The sequence below is a fragment of the Astatotilapia calliptera genome, chromosome 23 (assembly GCF_900246225.1).
Source record: "Astatotilapia calliptera chromosome 23, fAstCal1.2, whole genome shotgun sequence".
Taxonomy (NCBI): domain Eukaryota; kingdom Metazoa; phylum Chordata; class Actinopteri; order Cichliformes; family Cichlidae; genus Astatotilapia; species Astatotilapia calliptera.
In genome coordinates, this window is record NC_039323.1 from 33,446,140 (window position 1) to 33,463,545 (window position 17,406).

The 17,406-nt window shown below is 38.8% G+C and overlaps 1 protein-coding gene across 3 annotated transcripts in view; it reads left to right on the plus strand.

Annotated features, from left to right (window-relative positions):
• LOC113016986 (gamma-aminobutyric acid receptor subunit beta-3-like) overlaps positions 1 to 17,406 on the plus strand; it is a 91,247-nt gene that overhangs the window by 52,713 nt on the left and 21,128 nt on the right. For all 3 annotated transcript variants that reach the window (XM_026160232.1, XM_026160233.1, XM_026160234.1), the window contains 2 exons: positions 10,945 to 11,165; positions 16,728 to 16,810. In XM_026160232.1, the coding sequence (XP_026016017.1) occupies positions 10,945 to 11,165; positions 16,728 to 16,810 (304 nt within the window). The remainder of the gene's footprint in view (positions 1 to 10,944; positions 11,166 to 16,727; positions 16,811 to 17,406) is intronic.

Sequence of the window (17,406 nt, forward strand, 5' to 3'; positions counted from 1 at the left end):
ACACAGTTTGCTATTTGTTAGCCAGAATTATTTACAATTTTATCTCTTTAGTTTTGTATGATTCGATTACATGACTTGGAAAGTTGTGTTTTTAATAGCTCGTTTTTTTTCCAGCTTGTTAATGAAGGCATGAATAAAGCCTAATTTCTAAAATGCCATTCTAAAGGGTAGAAGTCCATTGTGGGACTCAGTGAAGGGGATGTGACAGTCAATCAGAAGCTTTATGGACAAATATAGTATGTGCGGGAGGTCAGTGAAGAAGAAGGTGTTCCCTTTGACTGGAGCCTAATGATTTATGGTTGGGCTGATCAATATAGTGGTCGGAAAATACTAGACTTTAACGGATACATGAGTGCTAGCATAATTGTCTTCCAATTAATGTTTTTAATAAAATAAAGTGTTACAAAAATAAAGAATAAAGTTTTATTTAATTCTTGGTTTTGATATATTAAAAATAATGCCAGTCCTGGTTGTGGTGCATGTAGCATTTTATTATTTAGAGATCTGCTGGTGCTCTAATTTTGAAAGTTCAGATACTGCCAGATGGGTAGCCTTGGCCCTGTCGTGTGTTGTGTCTCCCCTTCTAGTCATTGACGGCCCTCTGTGGTGTCCATCAATGATCTACTAGCTAATTTTTCAGAATCTTGTGGTTGGACAGTCCAAGTGCAAAATCGTGGACTGCAGCTTGCTGGATGTGCTCTGGAGATCGTCTGCGAGCTGATATCTGGTGGAAAACAGGTTCAGGTCCTACTACATATAGCCCAGGTGACTACACACACAGACAAAATGCAAAATACAAGAAAATGTAAAAGTTTGCACATTTGCAGCACTGTGATGCTTCTTAAGCTACAAAAAGAAGAAAGTTTCTTAATCATTCCTTCATGTGTCCTTTTTTCTTTCTTTTTATGCATAGATTATTTAGACTGAACCAGGAGATAACAAGCTAATGTTTATATCCTGTCTATTCAGGCCTAACATGTAATGCCTAATCTCTGGCAGATAATAACTGGTTTTGCCCTTGAGTGCTGCCTTCTTTAACCACATCTGTTATTTAAGCATACAGCAAACTTGTAGGACCCTGTTTAGTAAAACAAAAGGAAAAAGCTAAATTACGATGCTGGGAAGGGCAGAAATGGATCAAATAGTGTCTAAAGTAACAGATTCCATTGAATTGTTCATCAATTTAAGAGAAACAATTTGCTAGACCAATCTGTACGCAGGTACATTATGTGGCGCAGAGTCATAATGGCTGTTCATAAGGGAGAAAAATGTTTGTACATTATTTGTTCTCCATCGTTCTTCCCTTTGTCCTTCCCCTCTTTTTTTGTTATGAGGCAATGCATCATATGATATTAGACAGTGAGGAAATTATCCTATAAATTGCAGGGCAAAATTGTCATTTAGAGGATAAAGTCCAATTCAGTCACCTCCCTGTGTTTGAGCTAGAGACAGCGCTATTTTTACCATTCTATGGCAGTTGAAGGAGGAGGGGGATAGGAACTCGCTGAGGGATTCCCCCGCACTGCAGTGGTACGGTGCCTCAGGGCCGTCCCCCAGGGGAGCTCGAAAAAAATACATCAAATGGACTCAAATTGCTTTACCATACGGGGGTTCATATGGAGTACACAGTGATTACATATCATGCCAACGTTTTTCCTCTCGTGCACCGAAATGGGAAGTTAAGTCAGGGGGAAAACTTGAGTAATTTATTTTTCAATGGGGAAGTCTGACACTTTCGATAAGTGTCAGATGGAACAATGATCCGTCTTCTCTTTTTCAGTTTATTAGCATGTTTGTTTTTTCCTTTTGTTCTATTGTGGTGCACTCTGTGATGTGCTAATTGGAGCATATGCAAGTGACTGTAAGTAGGGCTGCTCAATTAATCGAATTTTAATCACGATTACGATCTGGGCTTTCAACGATCATTAAAAATGACTGAGCCGATTATTAGCCCCTCCCTCATGCTTTACTCTCGCGCTGCTCCATGTGGCAAATCAAGTGCACTGCTCTGCATTTCGAACACGCGTCACAACAATTAAGAGGACCCGAGGGAAGCTCGGAAAGCTAAGCAGAAGTTATTTGGAGAGGAGTGGACTGCCGTTGGTTGAAAAGAGAGGTAAAAAAAAAAAACTTAAGTGGTGTGGAAACATTATGGCTTCGCGGAGTCAGACGTGGATCAAGTAGACACAGTGTGTAAACTTTGCTATGGTGTCGTAGCTGCACCACAGAGCAGCACTGCAAAGTTCACATTTTTCATTTATTTCTTATATTGCAAACATTTGCACTGTTATCAGTATTTGCACACTATTTTATATTATTTTTTAAAGTCATTATTCAATACATTGTTATTGTTAAACCTTTAAAGCCGGTCAGAGCAGCATGCTCGTTTTGTGTAACTATTTTTAAATCCCTGTAGAACCTGAACGCTAAGCTAGCACAATAAATTTTTTTCCATATGAAACCAGAGGAGTTGTACTTACATCTTATGCCATCATTTGTCCTCGGTCACGGTTTCCTTCCACATATAGCTTTGCAAAAATTGCATAAAAAGAGCTTGCAGGAACAAAAACATAATATTCCAGAAACACGCTTTGCCGATCCGATCAGCTATTCTTAACACTTCCCACATTGAAAAAGACGTCAACGTGAACTATCGCAAGTGACGTCATTTTTGCGGAAAATGTAGTTTTTTACTTGTAGGCCTTAGAACTCGAATTGCACTGCTGGAAATAGTTTATTTTGATGCACATGCACATTCTTTGCAAATTTGCATCATAGGATTGTTTTTTTGTTTTTCCTGCAGTATATAAAAATTGCTGTATCTCCAAAAATAAAACTATGAAGACACTCAAAAAAAATTTCCTGTTGTTGTAAACTATTTTTTGCAACTTTTTTGTATTTAAAGTTTTGAGGGATAAACCTCTTAAATTTCTCCAAGTAGAAATATATGTAAAAACAAAAACGATTTTCAATTTTTTTGTAGTTTATTGCACTTTTTTGCAATTAATGTAGTTACTATGGACTTAATGCATACACATTTTTAAAATATGGGCTATAACAGTTGTATTGATGTATAGCAACTTGAAATGCTCCCACAAATGGCACTACAGCATGTAAAAAAAAATAATATAAGCTCTGGCGGACGAAATAAATATCGTCAAATAATCGTGATCTCAATTTCAGTGAAAATAATCGTGATTATCATTTTTGCCATAATCGAGCAGCCCTAACTGTAAGTGACATGTGACAAACAGCATATTTCCTAGATGCTATAAAAGTTCAGATGCTAGTGCTGTAGAGAGAGAGAGAGAGAGCAAGAAAGACAGATTACGCTGAATCTGGGTCATTTCACAGCCAAAATGTTGCTTATCTGAATTCTCACACAGCCTGAATTGGGAGTGATTATCCAGTCGAGCTAATTGAATAATTGAGGCTCGCTGGAAATCATTTCCACTGGTCACTGTCATTATCTCTGTGGAAAACATGCACGAATAATCAAACAACAGTGGTAAAGCACGGCATTGTGGGAATTGAAGTGTCGTGAGACATGCCAATAATTCATAATCTGTAGTCCCAGTACAAAATAAAAAAAAATCACATTTAAAAAAAAAACAGAAAATATTGTTCCAGAGCAGGTAACGCAAAGCTGTAGTCATCCTCATATGATATTCATTTTGATTGTCTCCATGCAAGATTGATGAGGATCCCTTGGCCGCGTGTTTGCACAGGCTACACGATGGATGTGAATCATTCATGTCTTACGAGGTGCTCACTGGGCTGCCCACCTGCTGACACTCCGCCAGGAGATAGAAACCTCATGCATGATACTACTCCCAGGGAGGCGGGGAGGAGATAGGGCGTCATTTACTGGGAGTGATGGAGGCTAAAGTTACGGCGGTAATGGAGCAGACGGAGGGGGACCGTCTATGGTACTGATTCATACAGCAAATTTAATTTCCACCACCTGCTGGGATCAGGCTGTGTAGACTACTTTAATGGGACTTTGACTGATAACACTTATTGCCCTCTATGTCACAAGTTCCTAAAAAAATGACAGGAATTTATTTTCCTGTCATTTAAAGAACTGAAAAAGGATTAAATGCAAATATAGCAGCATAGCACTGACAGCATATTTAACTGCCAGTGCTGTGTGCGTCTCTGGAATAAGAGAAAGTAGTCACAGATACCGACATCATATTTCTGAGACCCTGTTGTCACCTCCTCCTCGTGCCACCATCAGTTCCGAGAACAAAGGAGGAGCATTTTAGTGGTAGATCATCTAAATGGCTGTAACGGCATCAAATGGCAACTTCTGGAGGCCAAAGAAATCAAGCTAAAGTGAAAGTGTTTAAAACTGGAGAAAAATGCAGTTTTAGCTTCTATGTATAGTTCGCTCTTTTGTAAGAACTGGACCACTGGTGATTTGTTTTATATGATGTATTTGGGGACTGGTAAGGCTTAAAATTAGAGGCTTGGCTGCTTTGAAATGTCTCCTGGTATTCAGTGTAAAATGGCACAGCCCAGATTATACAGAGTATTTACTATAGTTTTTTTAAGGTTCTGTTCTTTAGTGTGTTCGATTTAACTGAGAAAAATACTACTAACCACTTATAGGCAGGGTCGTGGCTTTGTTCCAGTTTACAGACCTGCTATAATTTCAGGTATAATTTCAGAAATTATAAGACTTTAGAGTTCAGTTCCATTATGTGTTAACAGGTGAAGACTTTGTCATGCTTTTGAAATCTACAAATCTAAATTGCTTAGTGAAAGATGCCTTTTACACAGTTGTTTAGCAGTTCCAAAATTAGGGAGCTGATTTAAAGCAACTTATTTTTGCAGTCATTGCTTTTATATGACTGTTGCTTGATCTTCAATCTGGAATACAGACTTCAAGCAAACATAAAATGTGCTGCATTTTAAAAAGGCGTCTTTGTTCTCCTTACTCCTATTACACTGGTGGGCGTTGATGTTAAACAAGGAACTTGGGCTTCAGACTTTTCTAGGCTTTCAGTTTGCACTGGTTTCTTCTGCTCATGGCTGATACCAGTGAGAGACACTATGGTCATTTCAGGCACACAGCTCTGGCTGTGAGCACAGGTGCCCCATGCACCCACTGTTCTTATGTTTGAACCAATCAGGAGAAAGCTAGCTTAATGGAGAGGAAGGGGAAATAAAACAGCTTGCTTCAGGCAGAGGATAAACTGAAGGGCTTCACCACAGATCAGTATGAGATCAACAAGGATTATTTTGAACTGTGAAACAGCAAAGCTACACTAGTATAGTCCAATGATACAAATGTGAAATTGTGAATGAGCATACCAGAGCTCCCTCACAGACGCTAGAAAGAATGTGGTGGTAAACATACACAAAGATTAATCCTTTTTTAACAATATTTCTGCATGATAAATAAGTAAAGCAATTCTCAGATCTGTTCCAACTTTTGATACAGTTATATTTTAAAGATATAACTACCATACTTTAAACAGAATCACCGAATCCTGTGCTTGGCAATGGCTTGTTTTTAAGATGGTAATACCGCAAAAAGTCATTGCTACCTGATTATGCCGCATAATTTGTAAAAACCATCATATGGCAATATTGAGAGGAGAGACTACCAAAGAGGCCTTGGTTCCACCACTATACATTTATGGCTCAGAGCCATGAGCTTTCCTTGTCATGCTGTGGGCCCAATCTGTATCCTGTGCTGACTAAGCCCTTCACTTTTACATCTCTGTGTTCTAACCAAACCTGGAAACCATATTTACTGACTGTGAAGAGCAAGTGAAAAGAAAGCAATTATTTAACACAAAGTCAGTCGCCTCAATTTGCATAAATGTATGATCCCCCCTCGTCATGAAAATGCAAAACCTCGAGCATTTTGTATGCATTAGTAACACAGTGTTTCAGGCGCTTGCAAAGAGACAAACAACTACTTGGGTTATGTAACAGTTCTGTCACACATGAACATTTTGGAAAGCTGTGCTCATCACACTGGACGGTTATAATCGTGTTTTGCTTTTTTGTTTTTTGTTTTTTGTTTTTTTTTTTTGGGGGGGGGGGGGGGGGGGGTTCTTGTTGTTGCCATTCGGTAAACCTGAAAACTGCAGCACCACACGGACATGTGTGCCTCTACCAGTGCCAGATTGGTGCTGGCTGGTTTCATTACAACGTCACAGCAGGTAAAGAGGGAAGATCATGGCATTGCCCCGAGAAAGAGAGAGTGAGAGAGACCGAGAGAAAGGGGGGAGAGGTGCAGAAACACAGAAATAGAGGAGAGGGACTGTTAGCTTGGTTAAGTGGATTATGTGATGTGGAGGGAGGGAGGGGCTCTGTCCTCTATCGTTGCTGCTGCTTCTGCACTGGTCAAATACGGCTCGAATCAAAGCAAAACAAAAGTATTTACTTACACAACAGTATTTAAATGTTGGATTTTCGCAGGGCTATGAGTGTACCCATGGCTGGGCTTTAAGTACTTCTTGCCAGTAATTGTTTGACTTGTGTGCCAGATGGTGAGCTTTATACAGAAAGACACAAGAACTACTATTACATAAACACTTCAGTATATGCAAATGCTGCAAAACGTAGTCACAGAGTGAGATTTCGTTTGAGTTTGTGGCTTTTTTTTTTTTTTCAGAGAACAGAGAACTGTTTTTCGTTTGTTTTTTTTTAACATGATTGCTCATAAACTTGAGAAACAATGTGTATTTATTGAACAAGCACTTAATGCTGATTTATATTATATGACATTTTCTTCTGATAATAATCATAGATTAATACTGACAGTGGTTAAAAAAATAATTTCCCAGTATTTATCCAGACAAAGACGTTTGTTATGTTAGCAACTTTTTTAAGGCTGTCCGTAGCTAGCCTACCTTGCACTTTAGGCTAATTAGCAAAAAACAGCAGCATGCTAGCACATTAATCTTGACAGTGCTATAAATGCTAATGCTGGATACTTGGTTCACCATATTGGTGTACTAGCATTAGAGCAGGGCGATTTGAACAAAAATATTTATCACGATATACATTTCAAAATTTGCAATAACGATAAAACTGACGATATAATTGACACTAGACAAAATACTTTACAACTCCACAACTTTATTAGTGCAAAAAAAACCAAAACCCATCAATGTATTTTCACTTAAACAAGCAGCTTTTTTAAGTGCATTAAAGTTATATAAAAAATTAACAGTGCAAATGCAAATTCCTTGCTGACAGTTTAACCAAAGGGCATTTCCAGTGGAAATTGGCAGACATATCCTCAGCATAACCATGTATAATATCCACAAAATTTAAGAGGTTATACACACACAATACGGTAATATTATGTTGAAGCACAGTACGTATCACTCCGCGAGGCTCCTGCCTACGATAGCCGTAATGCTCCAACAATCCATCAAGCGGTGCGGCTTCGTAGCTTAGCAAAGTCGTACTGAAACATTTGACAGATTTTCGAGCGCCGTGTACGACATAAAATCGTTTCGAGGTCAGTAAACACAAGCTGACTTCATACATAAGGCACACGGGATCATAAGGGGCACTGTCGATTTTCAGAAAAATCAAAGGATTGATTTTAAGTGTGCCGTATTTTCCAAAAAACACGGTAATAACAACGGCCCGTTAGCACTATTTTTGGTAGAGCATCCAAAAATAGTGTTTTGTTGTGTATCTGACGGATGAAAGCCAAACCAATTCCACACCACTGAAGTTGCAGCATTTTTACAAACCAATTATGGTTCTTCCGTTTCATTTAATGATCCGCTTTCGCTCTTCTCATTCTGCATCGCCGCCTTGTGATTATGTAAACAAAGGCACTGCGCATGCGCGTTTTAACCATATTCTATTGCGATATTTCATTTTCCTATCGTTGCCCAACATTATACCGGTATTACCGTGAACGGTATGATATAGCCCAGCCCTAACTGGCATACTGACATTTTCTACTTAGCTTAAACTAGAGCTTATTCCAGTTGTTAAAACCTAGCCTATAGTTATGAGTACAGTGTCTAGGGTTGCCAACCGTCCCTTAAAAAACGGAATCGTCCCGTATTTAGAAACAAAAGTTCACGTCCCGTATTGAGCTAATAAGGGATGCACTTTATCCCGTAATACAGTGAGAATCAAAAGTAGTCTATAACTTTTAATGGAATTAACACTTTGTTTGAAAACATAATTCCCAGCCTCTCTCCTGCTTTGTGACCAATGCGCTGACAGCACACTTATGACAATTCGAGTATGACAAGTCAGATTATCGCTTATCTCATTGGTCGAGGAAAGGTCGCTTACGAAGAAAATACCGGCCAACAGGGAAACAAACGCTGACACTGCGGTGCAAGTCTCGGACGGCACACTGTGCCTCCATAAAATGAAGGTTATAACAGAAAATCTGTCGCTCTCTCTCTCTGTCTGTCTTTCACTCACACAGACACGCACACCGCCACCATCAACTTTGCTAAATTGCTAATGAAAAACATTAATAAGGCAGCTGTGATTGAGCAACAGTGTAAATCCAACTATTTTCACGGTTGTTATGGTCGTGATAATTTTGTGATGCCACATCGAAAAGGCTCGGATGAGCTTTCCAAAGTTCTACAAGTTGTGCCTCCATCGCTTGTGTCCAGATCACACGCTGCACAGCCGTGCTGCTCCATCTTTTTCACCGACGTTTATGTGTTTGCGCGTGAGCAATGTGAGCGCCTGTGGTGACACCCTCACGAGCGATTGATGATCGGGAGCTGCTCGAGGTGTTAATCGCTTCTCGTTACCCCACGTATACTACACGATGCACGATGAAGGCCAAAATCGGGCCGATCACCAAATCGGTCGCACGACTCAAAAATCGGCTCAAAATGGGCCAAAAATCGCACAGTGTAAGCCCAGCATTAGAGCAGCAATGTTTGTTCGCTCAGAGAAAGAAAAAAAAAGGCTGCAAAAGTACAGGGAGGAATGGGAAAAGGAAAACACCTGGCTGGAAAAGTGCACTATAAAGCGCACTGCACTGTGTGCTGGCGCACTTTTTCCATAGGCATGCTTCTAATGGGCACATGAAGAACACGAGGGGCGTGAAAGCTCGGGGAACCCTTAACCAATTTCTTGTCCACCAGGCATGGCAGAAGCAGATATGGTATGTAAACACTGGTTTGTTTTTTTAAACCCTCTGGTTAAGGTTAATATGGGCATGTGCAGTGAATATCAGCGCTATGTGGCCAGAAGTGTGATAATATAACTTATTTTGTGTAATAAACAACTGCAAGGATAGATGATTACAACAAATAGATCACTAATACATAAAAGTAATACATAGATGAATAATGATGATGAGTTATGATGCGTAATCATGGGAACAAGCGGGTTTACAAACAGGAGCAGCTAATTAGCATTAGAAAAGCTGAAATAATACCTCAGCTGAAGCCAATTGTACTAAATGCACTATATGTGCACTGTTACAGGAATATTTTTGTTCTATTGCTTTCTATTAATTTATATAATTTTAAGTTAAGCAGGACAGAGTTCTTTTAAAGAAAGATTTACTTATATTCTCAAAAGTTAAGCATGACAGGCTTCTGTTTAAGAAAGAGACCTGTTTTACTGTGTTAATGTTGTCATTTTGAGCTAAAAATACATGGCTAAATGATCATTTGTTTCACATATAGTCATACCACAAAGAATATGCATCTGCTTAAATCAAGTTCAAGTCAAATGGTTAAAAAATAATTTCACACACAAAAAAAAGAGCTACCACACTGGGAAGGGTGAAGACAACTGGGTTGCCCAGCCCTGGCCACGAGGTGTCCCTTATTTATTTTTCAGGGAGTTGGCAACCCTAACAGTGTCTGATTTGGGCTAAACTCAAAATTGGACTAAAAGTAGATAAATCACAGAAAACAAAACTCAGAAAACAATAAGGGTTTACTAGTACTAATATAGGCCTAGCAAATGGACCTCCAGTTCAAATAAAATTAAGACTAAATTTACTCAACACCAATCATGCAGCAGGAAATGTTGACATACAGTGCACCTACAAAAGGAGGAGTAAAAGCTAGTGAAATATAATCACTGTACCACCAAAATCTAGTGATCATGCCAGACTGTGTATGCTGAAACAAACACAAACTTAGATTGTATTTGATTGAACAAGTATGCATTATAAATTCATCTTATTTGTAAGACAGAGTATGTGATATATTTTAACAGCAAACTTGATCTACTAATATAGTTAAAGAACTTCAAAAACTTTGCATACTGCAGTGCAATCCTAGAGATAAAGTTCTTTTTGATTGCATTTGGGTAATTGCAAAATGCCTGTTAGACTAACAAATAAGCACTGACCTTAGAGGATAGAACAATAAAGTGTTACTTAAAGCATGTGTTTCCATTTCCTTCGCCTATGGAGGATAACAGAAGAGCTGCATTCAACTACAGCACGTTGAGAGAAAACAGCCACTGGAACAGAGCTGACATTAATTCACTGTGTTTTAACAGCCTAAGTGTCACCCCATTGGAATTTAATGAAAGGGAACGTATGTTTAAAAAGCTTCTGGGCTGTTGTTATAGGTCAACTTGGAGGTTTTGTGAATCACTGTGCCTATATGAGGAATGCTCAACCACGGGAGAAAAATTAGTTGAAGATCAGGTGAAATTTTCTTAGATTTTTTTTCAATAAAGCTGCAGCTACATGAGTCAGCCTTCCCACACACTGTTGTACAATGGCACATTACTGTGTTGGTTACTGTACTGCAAAAGACAGGGCAAAGGCACTTGAGAGAATTTGGCTAGAGTGTGTGTGTGAACCAGTTGGCCCACACTCCTTCAAAAGCTGTTCATGTTGCTTTTTAATGTCTGCTGTTTCCTGTGAAAGAAAACCTGAAGTGATTGCCTGTATAACATGTAACAATAAGCTGTACCCACCTTTTATTGTGTTTTTTCTCTTTCTATCCGCAGGACTACACATTGACTATGTATTTCCAGCAGTATTGGAGGGACAAGCGCCTGGCCTATGTGGGAATCCCTCTCAACCTGACACTTGACAACAGGGTTGCTGACCAGCTCTGGGTCCCCGACACCTACTTTCTCAATGACAAGAAGTCTTTCGTCCATGGAGTCACAGTCAAAAACCGCATGATCCGCCTGCATCCAGATGGGACTGTCCTCTATGGACTCAGGTGTGTTCTGCTTGTCAGGTCTTCTTCTTAATGAGACAGTGGGACTTTTGACTGGGCTACATGTTAGCATTCTCAGGATTCCATGTTGTACATTATCTTATGACTCAGTCACACTAGAGTAAAAGTAGGACGCCAACCTCCTTGCAACTACAAAAAGAAATGGTGGTTCATTTTGCCAAAATTTCCTTGTTGCAACTCAAAAAGGTTCTCAGTAGTTTGTATGGACCCACATGCTTGTATGCATACCAGACAATGTTGGGCATGTTTCTAATAAGATGATGGATGATGTTCTGGGAGATCTCCAACCAGATCTGGACCAGGGCTCACTGAGTTCCTGGACAATCTGAGGTGCATTTTAGCAGTGTTGGATGGACTGAAACACAATGTCACAGAGTTGTTCCATTGAATTTAGGTTGTATGAACATGAGAGTCAGTGGTAATCTTGAGTCCCTGCCTACTCTCACCATTGTTGTGCACCTGGAGTAACCCAGGACCCACTGCACAGGCACATGGTCTAACAGTCAGTCCAAGGGTTTCATCCTGATACCTAATTGCAGTCAGGGTGTTGTGACATCAGCCTGGTGTTCAGGTTGAAACTGCTCTCATTGGTGACAATTGGCCAGAATCTGCCAATTATACTATTCTATGGCAAATGCCAATCTGGCACCACAGTGCTGGGCAGTGAGAATAAGGCCCACTAAAGGACGTTGGTCCCTCGGGCCACCTTCATGAAGTCTGTTTCTGATTGCTTAGTCAGCGATATTAACACCAGTGGCCTGCTGAAGGTCATTTTGTAGGGTTCTAGAACTGCTCATCCTGTCCATCTTTGCACAAAGAAGAAGATACCAGTCCGGGTGATGGGTTAAGGACCTTCTACAGCCATTATGAAATCTCCAGTCTCCTCCTGAGACTGTGCTTTGAGACATAGTAAGTCTTCTGAAAACGACAAGTAATGATGTGCCATCCTCCAGGAGTTGGACTACCTGTGCAAACTCTGTAGGGTCCAGGTATCATGCTACCAGCAGAGAGACTGACCCTAGCTAAATGCAAAACTAATGAAAAAACAGTCAGAAAAGATGAGGAGCGGAAAAATGTCAGTGGCTGTAAAACCATTCCGGTGTTCAGGGTTGTGTCATTGTTGCCCCTTTGGTGCACCTGTTGTTAATTTAATCAACGGCAGTACAGTTGTAACTAATTAACAACCCCCTCTGCTTCTTAACTGACCAGATCGATATTCCAGAAGTTTAACTGAGTTGATGTTATGAATAAAAAAGGGCTCCCTCTAGTTTTGTTAGCAGTGGATATTCCCCTTATGCACCCGCCTCAGTTTCTTGCTCTAACAACAATGTCATTTTCCTGTTGTTATCAAATCCACAGCTTATGCAAACTTGATCCCACTTGACTTGCTATATAGCTAAAGTTTCATATAGCTTAATCTTTGGTGCCATTAAGTGTCATTGAGACCCCAAACAATTAAAAACATATCAGAGAACCACGGTGTTGCACTGCATGACACCTGCCTTGATTACCATAGATGTGCACTGCAGTTTATTTTGAATCCCACATACATCATTATGCTGCAGTAAACACTCAGAAGAACACCAAGTGTGTATTAATCCTCCACTTAAAAATAGTCCCTTGCAAATACTACTATTTTAGAGTTTAAGGAGATTATTGAGGTTTTTGTATATATAATTTAAAAATTCTACTAATTTTTTGTGACACATACTTTCATCAAAAGTAGAGCTTAGAGTTTCAAAGACAAAGTTAAGCAGTCTAAAAGTAATACAATACACTCGAAAGCATTGTTGATTTTGGTCATTTTATTTCATAGAGGAAAATACAGAGTGACAGCAACCTCATCCTTCAAAATATTTTTTCTTAAAATGAGCCTCTATATTTAGATAAATGAAATGATGAAAAGTTCCTATGATTATATATAGTCAGAAAAATAATAACAAAAGAACTGCATAAGGCAGGTTTATTAAAAATCCCAAATCCAAAAATAGAGAAGACCTGAAAACAAGACTGAGAAGAGAGCACAACCTGACAAGCGGAGAAAAGGGTAATAAGGAACAGGTGAACGTAATCAGACCCTACCAAGGGAAAGAACAAATGATAGTGCAATCACAGAAAATCACATGGGTTCTAACCTTCAAAATAAAACAGGAAGTAAACTGAGTCAAAATCAAACTCACAAAGTCAACAGTAACCATGAAAGCTGTTCTGGACAATTCTGGGCCCTGCAAATAAGCAACACTTATCACGCAAAAAGCAACAAAAGGATGATCAGGGTCAAGAATATTCCCTAATGTTTTTCAGAGCCAAGTTAATTCTTTGTGTTCAAAGCCTTGTTCTGGCACAGTCCTGCAGCAGCTGAGAGGGTTTTGTGTCATGCTGAAGGGCATGTCAGAGTTAGCATTTTTATTATTTTATTTTTAAAGAGGGCTGCCGTTAGAGTTCATCTACGGCAAGAAGTGCAGACAGGTTAGACATGATCCACAATGCAAAGTTCAGCCTTCAGCTATTGTTTGATGTTTGTTTCATAAAGCCCTTGTTTTGAATTTCCATTGATCTTTTCGACAAGCAGGTTCAGAAGAGCTAGTGTGACCTATTATTATGGATGCAAGCTTTGAATTATTAGAGCAAAGCAAAAACATGTGTGTGTCTGTGTGTGTGTGTGCACTTGCACACTTGCATTTGCATGTGTCAGTGTTCATACTTTATAGTCAAGCAGCTATGCTTGATTATGCAAGTGGAGTTCATAGCATTTAGCCCTGTGGACTACTTATAGACCTCTCAGTGCTTTAAGAGATCAAAAGGAGAGGGAGACGTGTGACGTGGTGTTTGTGATATGAACTGTTACATAAATGAATGCCAGGTAGAGCTGAGTGATATGTTGAATGCAGATTTTTATCGTGGTTTCAAGGCAGCCACTCTGTATTTGTGTGTTTGCTGTTTATTAGGGAAAGCAGTAAAAAATACAATTTTAAGCTCTCAAAAGCAGTTTGTATTTACATTGTAAGTTGCATTTTGCCACAATGCTGTTTGTCATTTTTGCAAATATGGTCTATTAATTGCATTTTACAGAAACTGTCTGTAATTTAAAGAAAGATTAAATGAAAGGTAAAAAATGTGCAACTACCAGTCGTTTAAAACCAATCACACACTCATCCCTCCTGATAGCAGCTTGTGGTGCCCCAAATGCAGAATACAGATTCGTATTGTACTACAGTCAAAACCTGGAACGGTTTTGGTAAAATGATAAAAACGGAACTGTACAATTTCGGGCTTTAGTTTCACAGGATCCCATTCACTCTGACACAAGATACAGTCAAAGAGTTATTCACTTTTCAGAAGATCTTTTCTACAAGTTAATGTTAGCTTCCTTACTAACGTCTTTGGGATACTGTAGTAGTAAGATAATAGGCTAGCAATTGAATTTGCATTGAATACAGACTACTCGAGGGCACAAGAGTACTGTTAGCCTAACATTATTTGTTACTCAAATAGATGGTATTAAGGATTGACCCAGTTATACCTTGAAGTTATAAACTGGTTTCTGAAGTATCATTTTGAAACCTTGAAATGAGGGTTCTGTTGTTGCTGTCTTGGTTTAAAAAATCCAGTGTGACAAGGAGGGGCAGGTCTGACCATGATACCGAACACTCAGAGTACCAGGGATAATCCTGCTGTTTGAAACACAGCGTGACTGAGATTTAAATACAGATTTAATGTTTTATTCTGTATGACCCAAAATGAGTGAATGAGCCCATAACTTCCTAATGAAAGTGTTTACATAGGTCAGCAGTGATCTGGTAAAGTTCTGCATTGGTTTATTTTTCCAACCCAAAAGCTATACCAATGTCTTATAGCTTGTATGACTTCTCCTGTACCTTTACATGAATTTTTGATGGGGTTAAATTGTGCATTGAGTCTTTGTTGGCTGAATTTAGCTGCATGTGTTAGTTTGTCCAGCTGAAGCAATAGTTTCCTTGCGGCTGTTCACATGCTACTGTAGAGTCTTTTGAAAATTTGGTCAAATCAGCAATTGGACTCTCTTTTGCTCAATACAAGCCCACAGCTAAGACTAGCTAGTTAGCTAGCTAGGTAGTTAGCTGTATGCCAAATAAAAAGAGATACTTCAACAATTTTTGTGTTTTTGATAAATGCAGTAATGAATAATAATTAAGTAAAAAGCCGTAACACAGGCATTTGGTTATTTCAGAATGGACTTCATGTCACTGGGTTATATTAGCTAACACGCGCTAACTGGTACAGTGTACGATATTTGTTTCTGACCTGGCTTTTGTTAGACAGAGTGGCATGGAAAAAAAAAGATTAAAACTGACCCACAACCAAATGCAATTATTTCAGGTTTAATTTATCAAATGACATTTTCTGATAATCAGTTGGATTTTGAGGCTGTAATTTATATTCCAATTTATGCCATTTAGATATCATCTTTTATTCATATGAATTTTTTTTTTTTTGATTAAACACCTTCGACTCCAATGTCCCCAAATCCATGGATTTTCAATATGTTCTAATTTAAAAACTGTTACTTTAATGATTTAATGTAAATCAACAACACATTTTTTTTAACTGCTAATCAATACAGTGTAGGTAGTTTTTTTTTCTTGTTGTTACCATAATGAAATGAAGAGATAAGGTAGCAGAGAAGCTTCAGTGATATTGATAATCTGTGTCATGTATTGGAAAATGTGTTGGAAGTCCATATAATCTATAATATGTGTGGTAATGCTTACTGTTAATGTTACTGTTGAAGACCTCTTATTATGTTGCTGTAATTTTTGCTGCATAATAATATCACATAATGGAGCCTCATCTCAGTCTTTGCTCAGTGAATACATCCAGTGGCTAACTGCCAAGCAGCCAGCTTTTAATCAGGCCAGACTTAGCCTAAATCATTTTGAATTTGCATTTCACTTTGCTGCTTTTTTTAACTGTCTGATTATCAGTCGTTTGAGCTCGCACATCTGATAAACAAAAGGCACAGATACCTCCTCATGACCCAGTTCAGTTGAACAGGGAAGGATGCATTTCCTTCATATCATTTTTATTTTTACAAATTTTTACTTGATCGCAGGATGGAGGGATGGACAGTTTTGGTGAAGGGGGAGCACAAAATGTTTCAAAAGCAAACATGTTCGTTGCTTGTCTTGTATGATCTATAGTCTAATTAGGTATACAGTTACACAGTCAGCATTTTAACTAGGAGGTGGTGCTATAATCTTATTTTAAGATGACAATGCCAGTAGTCTCCAGTAATATGAAACCAGCTGAGGGACAGGTTGAAAAGGCAAATGGACATTTGGTTTCCTTTAAAGATGATAGGTGCTTTCACCTTAATGCTGTAATCTAATTGTATTCCCGCAGTCCCTTATTCTGTTAGGTAACTGCTTACCTGCATTGCTATTTTTAAAACACCTCAAATCCCTTACATCTTCACTCTCCTTCTGATCCGTCTTTCAGAACAATTTTAGTAAATCACATGTGTTAACTAAAATATACCCTCTCCCCCCATGCCTTCTTTTTCAGGATAACTACAACAGCAGCATGTATGATGGATCTCAGGAGGTATCCTCTGGATGAACAGAACTGCACTCTGGAGATAGAGAGCTGTGAGTAGACAGGCCTAATGCCTTGTGGGCTTGACAGATCAACAGCGGCGCACAGGCAGAGTGTCTCATGTGTGAAATGTTACAGATGCATGAAAGAATGTGCAACCTGAGGTACAGCAGCGGTTGTGTGTGTGTTTCTCTTCTGTGTTCTGTAGCCTTTCTTTTAAATCTGTACCAGATGGATGAGGGTAGTATATATGACTATGACAAATACTTAGCTAATTTCATTCAATATTATACTTCTATAAAGATTTGGGAAAGTTTAAAAGACCAATCTAGTGCAGTTATTTAGTTAGAAGTCATGCTTTCTTTTGCAAATGTTTGCACCTCATTTAACCTCGTAAAGATCCACTAGGTTGCCATGTGCTACTTAGGGTAGGAATAGTTTCAGACTCAATTCTACCTCTATAAATGGAATCTTATACCAGAAGTACTGTAAGGTTAAAATGCATGTAGGAAAGTAGTTTTGAAAAGTAACAGCGTCAAGTTTCTGAAACCTGCTGCTAAAATTCAACCCTAATACAACTCCTTAGTAGTTCGTCAGTAACCTGGTGGGTGTAATGAAGTAACATTGATGACAAAATAACAATTACTTT